Source organism: Apium graveolens, chromosome 6, assembly GCF_009905375.1.
Source record: "Apium graveolens cultivar Ventura chromosome 6, ASM990537v1, whole genome shotgun sequence".
Taxonomy (NCBI): Eukaryota; Viridiplantae; Streptophyta; class Magnoliopsida; order Apiales; family Apiaceae; genus Apium; species Apium graveolens.
In genome coordinates, this window is record NC_133652.1 from 262,445,247 (window position 1) to 262,461,157 (window position 15,911).

Genomic DNA, 15,911 nt, shown 5'->3' on the forward strand with positions numbered 1-15,911 from the left:
CTATATGTTTTAAGTTAAGTTCTAGTACATGACTTTTGTGGAATGTTGGTTAAATTTGAATGAAGTCCTATTTTAGAATATGTATCGGAGCACTAGTCCTATTTTAAGATCAAAATACACTTTTTAATTTCAAATTGTAACAATAATTATAGTCATTTTCTCTTTAGAATTGAATTTGCTCTTATATATTCAAAGTTATCAAAATTTTAATAACATAATCTTATCGAATAATTTTTTTATTATTATATTCGATAGTTATCGAGCTCCTCTTATCTTTTGTAAATATTCTCACTTTCAACAAATCATATACTATATATTCATTGTTATCCAACTTTAAATATTACTTCACAAGAAAAAATGATATAATAATAAAATTGTATTAGATATCTGTTTTTGTCGGGGTAAAATATTAGATATCTTGATTGTAAAAAGATATCATTATTTGTTTAATATTAATTTGTGTACTCATTCAACCCACTTTTACAATAAAAAGGAAAAAAAAATGTGATGCGATTTTCATTTCAAAATTTTCTATTTACTTGCTACATTCGCAAAGATGCTCCAACGTAGTATCAAATATACCATATATTTCTCCATATATTTTCTATAAAATATATACTCTATTATATTATACTAATAATCTCCATTTTTGTTATTTTTTGAATAAATACTAATTATCTTTTAATTTTACACTCCTAGTTACTAGTACTACAGTTTTATTCGACTATAAATTAGTACAAGTTGCATCTACAAAGCGGCGTGTGTTTCAACTGTGCGTCTTCTTGTGTGTGTAATCTTTGTACTCCCCCCTTCTTCCCATGGCAGCCGCCGCCGTCGCCGTCGCCGCCGCCGCCGCAGCAACCACCGCCGCAGCCAATCTCCAAACACTCTCAACACAACCCCAAAAGACCCACTCTTTCATCTCCAAAACCCCGTATCAAAAACCCCTCTTAACCCTCTCTAAAACCCTCCCCTCAACCTCCTCTCTCTCCAAAACCCTCTTCACATCTCTCTCAAACAACCCCATTTCCACCGTCATAACCTCAAATAATCACACCCCAGATCAAGATTTGGATGAAAAACCCCGAGAAGAGTGCGGTGTTGTGGGAATTTACGGTGACCAAGAAGCCTCAAGACTGTGTTATTTGGCCTTACATGCTTTACAACACCGTGGTCAAGAAGGTGCTGGGATTGTGACAAATAATGACAATGTGTTGCATTCCGTCACTGGTGTTGGCCTTGTTTCGGAAGTGTTTAATCAGTCTAAGCTTGATCAGTTGCCCGGTGATTCGGCTATTGGGCATGTAAGGTACTCTACTGCTGGTGCTTCTATGTTAAAAAATGTTCAGCCTTTTGTTACTAGATATAGATATGGTTCTGTTGGTGTTGCTCATAATGGTAATTTGGTTAATTATGAAGAACTTAGAGTTAAGTTAGAGGAGAATGGGTCGATTTTTACGACTAGTAGTGATACTGAGGTTGTTTTGCATTTGATTGCTATAAGTAAAGCTAGGCCATTTTTTTTGAGGATTGTTGAAGCTTGTGGGAAGCTTGAGGGGGCGTATTCGATGGTGTTTTTGACTGAAGAAAAGTTGGTTGCGGTTAGGGATCCGTATGGGTTTAGGCCGTTGGTTATGGGTAGGAGGAGTAATGGGGCTGTTGTGTTTGCTTCGGAGACTTGTGCGTTGGATTTAATTGAGGCTACTTATGAGAGGGAAGTTGCGCCTGGAGAGGTTATTGTGGTGGATAGAACGGGGATTGAGTCTTCGCTTTGTTTGATGAAACATGTGGTGCCGAAAGCTTGTATTTTTGAGCATATTTATTTTGCTTTGCCTAATTCGGTTGTTTTTGGAAGGTCTGTTTATGAGTCTCGTAGGAAGTTTGGGGAAATACTTGCTACTGAGGCACCTGCTGATTGTGATGTTGTGATTGCTGTTCCGGATTCAGGGGTCGTAGCTGCTCTTGGTTATGCTATGAAGGCAGGAGTGCCATTTCAACAAGGGTTGATCAGGTCGCATTATGTTGGGAGAACTTTTATTGAACCTTCGCAAAAAATTAGGGATTTTGGGGTTAAGCTTAAGTTGTCTCCGGTTCGAGCGGTTTTGGAGGGGAAGAGGGTTGTGGTTGTGGATGATTCAATAGTAAGGGGGACAACATCCTCGAAAATTGTTAGGTTATTGAAGGAGGCAGGAGCCAAAGAAGTTCACATGAGGATCTCAAGCCCACCTATAATTGCTTCTTGTTATTATGGGGTGGACACACCTAGCTCCGAGGAGTTGATATCCAATAGAATGCGTGTGGAAGAAATCAGGGATTTTATCGGTTGTGATTCACTCGCCTTCCTTCCAATTGACAGCATGAAAGAATTTATGGGAACTGATTCTGAGAACTATTGTTATGCTTGTTTTTCTGGCAAGTACCCTGTTCTGCCCACCGGTAAAGTGAAACGAGTTGGTGACTTTTTGGATGATGGACTAAGCGGAAGTATAGATTCCTTTGATGAAGGATGGATCCATGGAACTAAAAATGAAGTCGGGAAGACTATAAACTCAGTGAAAAAAGAAGATGAAGCTGTTGCATGATTGCTGGTTTATACTGCTAGTCAACGGATATTAGAAGTGAAAACTCACGGTTGCTACATGGGATGTGGAATGAGAGTAGTTTATTTACTGTTTAGGTCATTTCTGGCAAACTTTGTAATGTTATTCTGTTCTGGAGATTTTTATATGCAGTTCATTAGTGTCATGATCATGATGAATGTTGTATGAAATACCATGCTCGTCTTTTTGGGTCTGTTTATGTTGTGAACTGTACTCGTAGTCTGTAGCGAGTGAAAGTCTTATAGTCACTGTTAGATGATATCAAATGACTTATCAACCGAAACTTTTGTTTTTCTTCTAAATTGGCGGATTATACTTGTATTGTGTGTTTCTAATCCACATTGTTCAACTTGGGGATGTCTATGTCAAGGCCCTTGAGGTTGTATCTATAACCTTGCTTGAAGGTTTGATCAAAATTGAAGACGGTTCCTCAAATCTCTGTTCTTTTTGTTATGGTCAATTACAGAACGGGGGTTTCATCTTACACACTGCATATAGGATTTTCCCAAAAAATGTTGTAAATACTAACACCCTCCATATATTACTACAAGTTCACTCCTGTATTGTGCAAGTGCTGATGAATGCAAGTTCACAAGGTCGCATTCGCATCATTGGTTTTTAACGAGGGATCTGAATAATTTGATTATAAGAATATCCCATCCATTTAACATTAGGTAACTGGAGAAACTGGACAAAAAGTTCTAGAGTCCAAATGTTTTAGAAATATTAAGAGAATAAGTGCTTACTGAAAATAAATGAAGAAAACAATGAAGCAAGAAATTGGTTTCACTCATCAATACAAGTTTGGGTCACCTTTGGTCCAACTGAAACAAGGTAATATATTTCTGGCATTTATAATCAAAAAACATGGTAGACAATCACTACAACACACATTGTGGAAGCTGTGAATGTATAATGATTTGGTACAGGAAATTCCTTGCAGCAACTCTCGTGCAAGCATAAAGGGAGTCAATTTCAATGAAAATAAAAGTGAAGCTGGCAGGAAAGACTTCTGCACCTGGGTTGGAGGATAACTAAAACTAATCAAGTATGTGAACATTGCTGCTTTTGAATTCTAAATGAGCATCTAATTGAAGTGCACACATTACATTGACAAACCAAAGTATCTTTGCCTAATGGAATTTCCATCAGGATCGACTTCATCCCCTTTAAACCTTGCCAGTAAGTGTGATCGATCATACGAATTTGTTCTTTTACGTTAAATATGGGACTTGGGAAGTCATCTGGAGCTCGTAAAAATGCTGAAATACTTTTGAGTTAAATATAAATAGATTTGTACTACAAAACCAGATTTGGTAAAGCTAGTAGATTTACAAAGTGAACCTCCTTATAGGCCTGCTAAGGCTAGACTGGATAGCTCCTTAAAGAACTACCGGCGAACTTCCAGGGGTGCCCATGAGTCTTCAAGCCGGTTCTTATATTGGTAAAACTGCACATCATATTTGTAAATCAAGTCATATAAGGCGCACTTGTACCAACAGGCAACAATTTTAAGACCTTATGTAATAAAAATTACAGCTCAAAACATGAGCTGCTGTTGTGTGACTAATGGGATAAAAAGCTAACATGTATCGAAGCATAAAAGGCACATATTATACCTCTTTTACAATCTCTTCAGATTTCAAGCCTAAGTCTTGCTGTTTAGCTGCTGAAGAATCTTTTGCTGATTTGATATTAGCCTCTATAGTATCCACCTAGCAATCAAACACAAAAAAATAACAATGTTTTAGTTGAACTTTTTGTACAAGGAATATAAACCAAATAAAATAATAATCAAAAGATTCTGAGTGTACCTCAGTAAGAAGTGCTTCAACATTTCTCTTCCTTAATTCAAAGTGATGCTTTCTCGATTCTACTTCGAGCTTTACATTTGTCAATTCTTTAGTAGCTGCCTCACAGTTGAGCACTCCTTCCTTTTCTAATTGCTTTTTTAGTTCATGCCGTTGGTTCGCTGATTAAGACATGTCACCCTAGTTACTACCAAGAGAAAAAGGACTAAATCTGAACTAAACAAAGTGTGCAACCTCTGCCTTGTCGTTCCACCAATTTAGCCTCAAGAGACTTGTCCAATACTCCCTCATCGGCCAGCTTTAATTTTAGAACCTTCATTTCCTTTTCAATTGCTTTTGCAGAGTTCACCTATTTGAAAAGGGGTTCTTTAGATCACAGTCATGCTATTAAAGTTTAATGGATGGAAGATGGAACAACTGTCAAAAGTTGTAACCTTGGCTAATGGACTATCAAAGGAGCAGCATATTGCATATTAGATACCGTAAACTAAATTTTCTTTTAAAAGATGATAAAGTTGAAGTGCTGAATACATGGGTAATCTTTTCACTTTGCCTAGCAAACAATAGGATTAACTCACCTATCTAACAGCTAAGACCAACTTCTATATAACTATAACCACTTGAACCCACAAACATTGTTTATGAATGATGGAAAATTAAACAGGTAAATATAATCAGTTTGAGTATCAAACCTGTTCTTGTATGTCCTGCATCTTAGCAAAGTGCTTTGACATTTTCTCGGACGCCTGACACAGAATAAACATTACAAGTTATCATTTCTTTTCTTTTAGTTGGTAACAAAAGAAATACCCTTCCAAGTTCTATTTTGTCACCCGATTTTACCCAACCTATCATCTGTACCAATCTAATTAAATATGACTAGGCTCAAATACTTTGATAAGGGGTGTGCATGAATCGAGTCAGTTCGGATTATTTCGAAAATCGATACACAATTCAATTCCTATCTTTTGACCATAGACAAACCAAAAATATACAGTTTTTCGGTTCAATTAACAGTTCAGTTCTTAATTTTTATAAAATGAAAATTACAATACAAACTGAACTATGTGAGCTAACCATGAATTCCGTAATACAAAATTACAAGTCTAATTTACAAGCTGATTACTAGACATAGAAAAATTGTACCCCAGATCACCATGGATGTACAAGCTGAATAATGGATTATGCCTTGATCAGAATGAATTTTGTTCAAGCTATTGCATAAAAGTTATTGTGGTGAATGTACATCTGAACATCAAACAAGCTTAGCAAATTCAGAAATTAGTGTTAGATTGTTATCTCATTAGACCACCAAACAAGCTTTTGATTCCAACTTCTACAATTTAAATTAGTTCATGCATTAATACTCGGCCTATTTCATACTACATTCAGAACTATAAACATTTTTTCTACACATAAGAAACTCCACAGAAATTTCTAGCTTATACTCTGGATTGCTGTTATTCTATTATTGTGCCAGGTAATCTTGATGGACCTATCATATACAGTTGTTAAAACCCATTTCCCAGTTCTGTTTCGTCACCTGGCCTTATTGTCCTAAACCTATCATAATATAAATAATTAAATCTGAATAGAGCCAGTAGAACCGGAAGTTGGAGGCTTATAAAATTTCGACTATATTTCAAGAACTATAACTGGATGCAAGAAGAGTTCGCAGAGTTTAATCTTCAAAATCAAAGTTAGAGTTTGTTTTCTAGATAATTGAACTTTAACCCCAACCAGAGATAAGCAAAAAAACAAAGCCCTCAGATATATTCCGGGTAGCTACACAAGTGAAGAAACACATGTACAAACTTTTACTAGTTCAGCTCAGACACACCAAGAATAATGAAGAATCAGTAGTAGAATACCTTTGTGTAAACTTCACAAGTGGAAGTCTTCTCCTGAAAAGATAGCATTGCTGACCTTTCAGCATTCTTTGCCTCTGCTAGGATTGCTTTTCGCTCCTCTAAGGCTCTCTTTAAATTTGATAAAGATATTAGAATACTAACTATCATAAAATATGTTGAAAAATTTGAACAATACAGAACACCTACCAAAATTAGAATATAGATGGAAAGGGGTTAAAAAAATTGAGGAATGAAGAATTTTGTTGCGAGAATTAAAAACATTAAAAAACAATAAAAAATGAGGGCTGGGGTTGATGCAAAAGTTTGGGAATGGATGCTCCGCACACACCAATATAACGAAACTTAGACACCAAAAAAGTAAGTAAACTCCTGTAACAGTATACAAGTCATATGCTGGTACACCATCTCCATTCACTCACTATTTGAAATGTTTAGATGAAAACAATATTTCAATATGAATAATCTTGAAAAAAATGATCAAACAAGAAAGAAAAAGACATCAGAAGGATATCAAGGCTTCAATTTTTTTATAAATACGGAGCTAATTTGAAATCTTTCATGTACATATATATTAAAACGTGCCTGCAGTTCACGAGGATACCTCATTTATCAACATTACAATTTACAAGTACCTGCAATTTATCCGGTGACTGAACGATTTTAGAACGTAAATTGGCATTTTCTTGGACAGCTTGTACCAAAGCAAACTCAGCACTGGAAATCTGCGATAGGAAATCGAAACGGCAGTCAAAACATACATAAAAGTTAAATATTTCTAGTATTCAAAATGACACCATTGTTGTTTATCTTCAAATCGTTTTATTCGAGTATTAGCTATTGACTTCAATTGTTTGGAATAATAAGAAAGAGATTTTGGCACCAAATAGTTATATCAACATAGTTAAATTATGTTTGCACATTATCTTCAGTCTACAATTGTTGGAGGTGCTTAAGAAGCACTAGTACAACCTTTTCATCCATTTCTTTTGCATTCTCCTTCATTTTTTTAATTGAAGCCTTCAAAGACATCTGATGACTGTTAAGACCAGGGATAGTCTGATGCAATTCTTTAACTTTAGCTTCAACTTCTTGAACAAGTGGGATTGAACTTTCTCTAGCTTTGTTGTACTCTTCTATCTCTGCATTTAACTGCAGGACACTAGTTAGACAATACATTGACACTTTAAGCACTGATCTCAATTCAATAAATTACAGACAATTAGATATACCTCTGAAGTTTTGCCCTCCAACACTTTTCGCCGGTCATCAATCAACATCATCTCCTCCATTATTGGATTCAAAATATCCAATTTTGTTCCTCTGGAAGATGTTCACTTTTAAATAGGTCTAATACTATTTAAAACTATAAGGAAATATAATGATGTAATTTACATGTATGGTCACAAACATGAAGTATAAAACAATACTAGTGATTGAATAACTTGTTAAGTTACAAAAGTAACCGCTTAAGTTGCTTCACATAATTTGATTTTTTCCGTAATAAACTTATAAATTTAATTACAGACACTAAGAAGTTTAAACCTTGTACATCCCGACAAGCAGTGTTGTGAAAAGCGTGCCTAGGCGCAAAGCGAAACAAAGCGCACCCTTAGTGCCTCATATATGTCGAGGCGAAGCAACTTCAATCAAGCGCACGCTTTTAGCCTTGAAGCACAAAGCGCGCTTAAGCGGTAGAAAAGCACGCTTTAGCGAAGCTAAGTGCTTAATAAGAAATTTATTGTTATTGGGCCACTTTTAAGGCCCAAAAGTACTAACCCATAACAAAAAAAGAATTTTGGGTCACTTTTAAGGCCCAAAAGTACTAACCCATAAAAAAAAAAAGAATTTTAGGCCCAAATAAAAAGGCTATATTAGGCTCTCAGCTTTCAACGACTTTAAAAGGGAAAACCCTAGTCGTCCTCTCCTCTCATCTTCTGAAGAGCGCCATTCAGCACAAACCCTAATAATAAGTAAGTATCTTCTCACTTACTTTCTCTGTCTACATGTTTATATATACATACATATATATTATCTTCCTTGTCTTCTGCTCCTTGTCCCCATATATAATATATAACCCATACATATTCACATGCACATACTTAAAGTTTATTATATAAACTTAAAGTTTATCTTTCAGATTGTTAATTAAAGATGACTAGCAAAGCTATTGATCCCGCTCATAAATATGCCACTCGAAACACCACATGTTTGTACAAGTTCACGTACAATTTATGTGGGAAAGAAACAACAGAAGGAGTTTTTAGAGCAAAAGAACATTTAATTGGGGGTCGAAGAAATGCAAAGAGCTGTCCAAAAGTTCCATCAGAGGTGAAAAAAGAGATTGAAGAGTACATGGCTGGAAAAAAGCATGCTAAAGAGGATGAGAAAATACCATTTGAAAATTTGGGATCAGATTCAGAAGAAGATTTAGAGGAGATTGAAATTCTGCAAAAGAACCTAAAAAAGACATCCGGTACCTCAACTTCAAACCAGAAAATGAAGGGGCCGCTTGATTTATTGTTGAGACCTCATCCTGAAAAAATGGTTCAAAAGCGTAAGGGCCAGACAAGGTTGGATGAAAACGACGCTATTAAGAAAGAATTAAGAGTCATGGCTTGTACAGCTTTTGCAAGATGGATGTATGACGCTGGTATTCCATTCAATGCAGTGAACTACAATAGTTTTGATACGGCAATAGAGGCTATCGGACAATATGGTTCAGGAATGAAACCACCAACTTACCACGAGGTCAGAGTGCCATTACTGAAAAAAGAAGTGGATACAACAAGAAAGATTATGGCTGAACACAAGAAGGAATGAGAAGCTAATGGTTGCTCAATCATGTCCGATGGTTGGACAGACAAAAACCAGAGGACATTGATTAACATTCTAGTTAACTATCTTAAAGGAAGCTTCTTCATCAAGTCTATTGATGCAACATCATATTCAAAAACTGGACAAAAGGTTTATGAGCTGCTTTCTCAGCATGTTGAAATGGTTGGGCCGTCAAATGTTGTGCAAATTGTGATAGATAGTGTTTCTAACAATAAGTTTGTTGGACGAATGCTGGAATCTGTTTTAGACGCCGTGCGCTGCACACTGCATGGATTTGATATTAGAAGACAATTTGATATTAGAAGACATTTGCAAATTTGGAAGAATCAAGAAAACATTAGAGAAAGCAATTGCTTCCGGTGTGCAGCACACGACGTCCAAAACAGATGTTCATACTTTGCTTCTAGCATTCGTCCAGCAAACTTTTTGTTAGAAGCACTATTTGTCACAATTTGCACAACATTTGACGGCCCAACCATTTCAACATACCAGCTCATAAACCTTTTGTCCTGTTTTTGAATATGATGATGCATCAATAGACTCAATGAAGAAGCTTCCTTTAGGACAGTTAACTAGAATGTTAATCAATGTCCTCTGGTTTTTGTTTGTCCAACCATCGGACATGATCGAGCAACCATTAGCTTCACATTCATTCTTGTGTTCAGCCATAATCTTTCTTGCTGTATCCACTTCTTTCTTCAGTAATGGCACTCTAACCTCGTGGTAAGTTGGTGGTTTCATTCCTGAACCATATTGTCCGATAGCCTCTATTGCCGTATCAAAACTATTGTAGTTCACTGCATTGAATGGAATACCAGCGTCATACATCCATCTTGCAAAAGTTGTACAAGCCCTGGCCCTTAATTCTTTCTTAACAGCGTCGTTTTCATCCAACCTTGTCTGCCCCTTACGCTTTTTAACCATTTTTTCAGGATGAGGTCTCAACAATAAATCAAGTGGCCCTTTCATTTTCTGGTTTGAAGTTGAGGTACCAGATGTCTTTTTTAGGCTCTTCTGCAGAATTTCAATCTCCCCTAAATCTTCTTCTGAATCTGATCCCAGATTTTCAAATGTTATTTTCTCATCCTCTTTAGCATGCTTTTTTCCAGCCATGTACTCTTCAATCTCTTTTTTCACCTCTGATGGAACTTTTGGACAGCTCTTTGCATTTCTTCGACCTCCAATTAAATGTTCTTTTGCTCTAAAAACTCCTCCTGTTGTTTCTTTTCCACAGAAATTGCACGTGAACTTGTATAAACATGTGGGGTTTCGAGTGGCATATTTATGAGCGGGATCAATAGCTTTGCTAGTCATCTTTAATTAACAATCTGAAAGATAAAGTATAAGTAAACTTTAAGTTTATATAATAAACTTTAAATATGTGCATGTGAATATGTATGGGTTATATAATATATATGGGGACAAGGAGCAGAAGACAAGGAAGATAATATATACATATATATATATGTATGTATGTATAAACATGTAGACAGAGAAAGTAAGTGAGAAGATACTTACTTTATTATTAGGGTTTGTGCTGACTGCTGAATGGCGCTCTTCATAAGAATGAGAGGAGAGAACGGCTAGGGTTTTCCCCTTTTAAAGTCATTGAAAGCTGAGAGCGTGATATAGCCTTTTTATTTGGGCCTAAAATTCTTTTTTTTGTTATGGGTTAGTACTTTTAGGCCTTAAAAGTGACCCAAAATTCTTTTTTTTTGTTATGAGTTAGTACTTTTGGGCCTTAAAAATGGCCCAATAAAATTAAATATCTTATTAAGCGCTTAGCTTCGCTAAAGCGCGCTTTTCTACCGCTTCGTGCTTAAGCGCGCTTTGTGCTTCAAGGCTAAAAGTGTGCGCTTGATTGAAGTTGTTCGCCTCGACATATATAAGGCGCTAAGGGTGCGCTTTGCTTCGCTTTGCCCCTAGGCATGCTTTTCACAACACTGCTTCATAGTAAAAAGAGGAACAGACTCCAACAAAAACTAATCGATTTAGTATATGTCAAATACAACAGAGCATTGAGACGACGCTTTGAATTAAGAGATAAAATTGACCCTACATCACTTCTTGATGTTGATGAAAGCAATGAGTGGATGGTTGAAAACCTGGACGGGAAATCAAATGAAGATGATGAGCAGGTCTTCTCCGATGATGATGGACTAAATTGGTCAACAGTTGAAAAGGCTTCAGGTGCTAGAGAGCCTGCATATAACTCCAGGTCGCAATCAAAATCAGCCTCAAAGTCTAATAGGGTTCAAAATAACCCCAATCCTTCAAGTTCAAAAAAGAGTAGAGGTAAGAGGCCTCGACGTTTAATAGATGAGGACGAAGAAGAAGAACGGGAGTTTGAATTTGAAGAGAACACTTTAATACATGAAGAAGAGTCAGATCAGGATTTTGAAGATGAAGACTTCGATGAAGATGACTTTGGGGAAGATGATTGATAAAATATCTACATGTTGGGAGCTAGAAGCCTGGAATTTTGCCTGGAATTTTTCCCTCTAAAAGTATTATTTAATATATTATAAAGGATAAATTAAGTTATTTTTGGCTTAAAGTGTGATTTAATATATTATGAAGTATAATTATATTATAAACCTATATACATATATCCTAAATAATAAATAAAAAAATTTGTAAAACATGTGCCTAGCTTCTAAGAAGCGCGCGCCTCGCTTTTGCACTTTGCGCCTAGGCTCCAGAGAGTTTTGCGCCTCGGTGCGCTTAATGCTTTCGATAACACTGCCGACAAGCAAAAAGATAGAGAAACCCAATACAAGAAATCAAAATATCAACATTGTTCACAAGGCTAACTTTCAAACTCCAAAAATAACAATGACCTCCAAGCTCCGATTGTCATTATATTAAGATTCCAAAAGAACTTCTTAATCACGCAACTGCATAGCTTTTCCTGATAGGCTAAACAATATATCAACTATGCCCCAAATTTCAATTGTATACATGTTCCTCACAGTCTTCACCTAACAAACCTACATTCATTGAAACTTGTTAACGAAATTGAAGAAATACTTTTGCAATTCCTATGTTAGCCATTTAGGTAACTTTGAGGAACATTATTAGAAGTTTTAAGCTTAGGCCTTAGGGGGGAAATTCTGCATTTTCTTAAATTTATGAGGAATATATTAAGTTTAAGTAACATCTGGTGAAAGCGATTATCATTCCATTTCTGGCATAAAACCGACTTAAGTAGCAAGTACATTTGGTTAGAAGTAATGGAATGTGGTGGAAAATGGTAATAAATGAGATAATATTAATCTATGGACATATGTTCATAACGTGTATAAGCAATTAAAGCTATAAGTCTAAAAACCATAACATCAATAAAACTCTTATAAGTTAGTATTACTCAATTGGTTATCGACTTCAATTATATATACATTTTCAATTAAATCCTCTGATTAATTAGTACTCCCTCCGTTTCAAATTAGATGTCCACTTTCAAAAAATCACGTATTTTAAGAAAATTGAATGTTGATAAATTAATTGCATTAATTGACCATTATATGCGGAATGAGGTTGATCTAGGAAATATAAATAAGAGATATGTGAAGTAGAGTTGAATTTGGAAATATAAATTTGCACCGAAAGTTGAAGTGGACAACTAAATTCAAACAATTTTTTTAAAAGTGGATTTGTAACTTGAAAGGAGGGATTAACTTACATTAATAAAAAAAATTGAGATAAAAAGGGACCTGTAGAGAATGAAATTGAGCACGGCACTGAGAAAAAACTCAGTACGATCAGAATCAGGCCTAACGAGATCCTTAAGATTAAATTTTCTAGGGCAATAAAGAGCAGCAACAAAACCCCTAATTTTCTGCAACAAATTCATAATTTGAACCGACTCCAAATGGAGATCCGGATTCTCAAACTGCTGCAATGCATCAAAATTGATTTTTCCATCATCTTCCCTGCAACCAAAATATCAACACAAAACCCCTAAGTTAAGAGAATACATTTGCCTATACGTAGAGAGAGAGAGAGAGGGAGATAGATAGATGGAGAGAGGGGGAGGTGAGGAGCGGGAGAGGGGGAGAGGGGAGAGAGAGGGAGAGGGAGAGAGAGCGAGAGAGAGCGAGGGAGGGAGGGAGGGAGAGAGAGAGAGAGAGAGAGAGTTCATACTGAAATAACTCGAGGTAATAGAGGATACGTTTGTAGAGGCTTATTACTAAATCGGGGCTGGGGTGGAGTAAATCGGACTCGGAAACGCTGGCGATTTGAGATTCGGCGAGTAGTGACACTATTCCGTTGAGGGGGAGCCTGGGGTAGTCCCATTTCGACATCTTTTTCGAAGCTGAGGTTTTGCAGTGCGTGTATTATGTGTGTCAGTGTGTATGTATTATCACGATTACGGTAGGGAACGAGAATGGAGAATTATCCCGCCATGAGTTTCAATTTTTTCGCTATCCTTCGCAATTCATTATCTGTTTTTTATTAATTTTCGAGAATAATATTTCTGAGATTACTCAACTAAATTTTCTGTGATAAATAAAAATTCTTATATAAAAATACGAGGGTATTATTGTAATTATAGAAAATTATGTACAATACAAAAATATCAATAATATTTGATATTAAAAATCACATGTCAGGAATATTATTCTCTTAATTTTGAAAATTGTGTTTTAAAAAATAAAATTATTTTAATCATAATCATCTTCGATCATCATCAGATTTCTGATTTTACAAATTAGTTCCAGTAAATTATTTTGTTTATTCAATTTTTAATATCCGAGTAATTGTTACATTATTTTTGTAAACTAATATGTTAATGATAATAAATTAAATATTAATCTATTATTAAAATATACTCTACATCCAATTATTATTTCTGATTAATTGCCGATTATCGCTGCAGGATCCGGGGTCGGTTATCAATTTTAATAACATTGACCATGAACATCCTCGAATCAATTACTATTAAATAACTAAATTAGGCCGATTAAAGAGATTTAAAGATCAATCAATGAACCAAGGTCTTTGCCCCCGGTATGTGCTCAAGCTTGAGAGTGGAAATTGCATCATAAGCGACAGGGAAGATTTGATCTCCTCTCCAACAATAAAGGTAGGAGAAGAGGGTTCAGATATTTTTTTTTTTAAAATGATTTTTTTCGTCACCCAACTTTTTGTGTATTTATAAATTTACTATTCAACTATAATTTTTTTTGTTTTACTCATTAATGTTAGGTTCGGATTTTTTTTAGTCACTAATGTTAGGTTCAGATTTGATTATTAGTATTTTGTCAACATTTTATAGCATTATTAAAATATAGTGATAACTAATACAAAAAAATCATATGTCTTATAAGAAAGTTTATATGCGTCTGAGTTTGCCAGATGCATATGGAGGAGTCGTATAATGTCCGAATTATATACGCCTGAAGCACACATATTATTTTAAACATCTGGTCAGAACAGACATATATACATTATAAACAGACGCATACAATTAGTTCATATACGTTTGTTATTTTTTAGGTGGGGTACTAAGCTCAAAACTAGAATTATTAGGAAGATGCATCATAATTCGTACTAAAATTATTGGGAAATAAGAAAATAAAAAAATCAATATAATGAAATTAGCAAACTGATCATAAAGTACTAAAAACATTAAGAAATTACATATTAATATTTTACCAAACGACAGTTTCAAAAACCCAATGAAATCACTAATCACAACTCCTTCATGCAACTCTTATCGACCCATAATCAAAACTATAAACTCATGCATTCTAATGAAATGGTGAAACAAGTATATATATAAATACAAAAATAAAATAATGTTATAATAATGTGAATTTGGTATTAAATCAAACAACTCTCACAAGATATTTTTCTTACAAACATATTTGCATAACTTATTTTTTAAATTTTTTTTTGTATATAAAAGTTTAAACGTTAAATTATTATTCAGAAGGAAAAAGTTAAAAAAAATTATGAAACTACATATTTAAGGAGTCTTAAAATGCGTGTCAAACTATATATAAAGATATAGACATATATCAAATCATTAAAATATTACAAATTACCAATATGTTTTAAATAATGCTACAAAAAATTGAAATAATGCTAATAATTAAATCTGAACCTAACGTTAGTGACAAAAAAAAATAAACCTAACATTAGTCAGTACAAGAAAAAAAAATATAGTTAAATGGTAAGTTTCTAAAGACAAAATAAGTTGGGTGACGAAAAAAAATTTCTTTTTTTTTGAAGATTTTTCCATTCAATTTTTGGTGTTTGCCGAAGGTTTTTTTGTTTGCCTCGAGGTGGATGTTTGCCCATACTACTTCCTCCGTCCCATTCATTTTGAATGACCTTGTTTATATATCACGCACTTTAAGAAATTCAGGTTTAACTCTAATTTTAGCCACATAAAAGAGATAGTGGATAATAAAATAAGTATATTATGTGAATGTATGATTGTGATAATCTTAAATAACGGTATAACTAGCATAATAACTCGTGCGAGACACATGTCATTTTTTAGAGTTTTTTAATACATCATACAATTATAATGTTTATAGAGCAACTTCAACAATATCCGTATATAGGCTCTTCAGTCAAATTTTGAAGAAATAGAGATAAAATTTCTCTCCAACAAACTTCATGTACCCCTCTATAACATGAGGAGCTTTGAATGCTTCTTCACTTTTAGGAGTGAATATCTTCTCAACTATTATTATATTATATTATTCTTACCCGTTATTTTATATTTAATGAATTAATATAAATAGGGTAGTAAGTGTACGTTTAAAACGAAACGATTAAAC

General features: G+C 34.7%; 3 protein-coding genes across 4 annotated transcripts; 1 reads left to right on the plus strand and 2 right to left on the minus strand.

The window, feature by feature from the left end:
* Window positions 1–719: 719 nt before the first annotated feature.
* LOC141668038 (amidophosphoribosyltransferase, chloroplastic-like) lies at window positions 720–2,790 on the plus strand. Its single transcript, XM_074474721.1, has one exon. The coding sequence runs from the start codon at window positions 819–821 to the stop codon at window positions 2,580–2,582; it is 1,764 nt and encodes a 587-aa protein (XP_074330822.1). The 5' UTR covers window positions 720–818; the 3' UTR covers window positions 2,583–2,790.
* Window positions 2,791–3,851: 1,061 nt separating this feature from the next.
* Window positions 3,852–13,593, minus strand: LOC141667259 (kinetochore protein NUF2 homolog). 2 transcript variants are annotated; one of them, XM_074473675.1, is made up of 11 exons: window positions 13,261–13,593; window positions 12,831–13,049; window positions 7,512–7,602; window positions 7,252–7,431; window positions 6,915–7,004; window positions 6,283–6,390; window positions 5,104–5,157; window positions 4,646–4,760; window positions 4,415–4,572; window positions 4,220–4,315; window positions 3,852–4,050 (listed from the first exon to the last, which is right to left on the minus strand). In XM_074473675.1, exons 1-11 carry the CDS (start codon window positions 13,419–13,421, stop codon window positions 3,991–3,993), a joined length of 1,332 nt encoding a protein of 443 aa, XP_074329776.1. In that variant the 5' UTR covers window positions 13,422–13,593; the 3' UTR covers window positions 3,852–3,990. The 2 variants fall into 2 exon arrangements, with proteins under 2 accessions (XP_074329776.1, XP_074329777.1); XM_074473676.1 differs by lacking the exon at window positions 13,261–13,593 and adding an exon at window positions 11,223–12,107 and having other exon boundaries at window positions 12,831–12,966.
* Window positions 7,609–11,216, minus strand: LOC141667260 (uncharacterized). Its single transcript, XM_074473677.1, has 2 exons — window positions 10,636–11,216; window positions 7,609–10,445 (listed from the first exon to the last, which is right to left on the minus strand). The coding sequence occupies exon 2, from the start codon at window positions 10,429–10,431 to the stop codon at window positions 9,598–9,600; it is 834 nt and encodes a 277-aa protein (XP_074329778.1). The 5' UTR covers window positions 10,432–10,445; window positions 10,636–11,216; the 3' UTR covers window positions 7,609–9,597.
* Window positions 13,594–15,911: the final 2,318 nt, after the last annotated feature.

Excerpts from the sequence above, each read along its gene's own strand:
- LOC141668038 (XM_074474721.1), top strand. The coding sequence starts at position 819 with ATGGCAGCCGCCGCCGTCGCCGTCGCCGCCGCCGCCGCAGCAACCACC.
- LOC141667260 (XM_074473677.1), bottom strand. The coding sequence starts at position 10,431 with ATGACTAGCAAAGCTATTGATCCCGCTCATAAATATGCCACTCGAAAC.
- LOC141667259 (XM_074473675.1), bottom strand. The coding sequence starts at position 13,421 with ATGTCGAAATGGGACTACCCCAGGCTCCCCCTCAACGGAATAGTGTCA. Across the intron at positions 7,005-7,251 it reads CAAAAGAAATGGATGAAAAG|ATTTCCAGTGCTGAGTTTGC; the intron begins GTTGTACTAGTG and ends TTCCTATCGCAG. Across the intron at positions 4,761-5,103 it reads TGCAGGACATACAAGAACAG|GTGAACTCTGCAAAAGCAAT; the intron begins GTTTGATACTCA and ends CTTTTCAAATAG.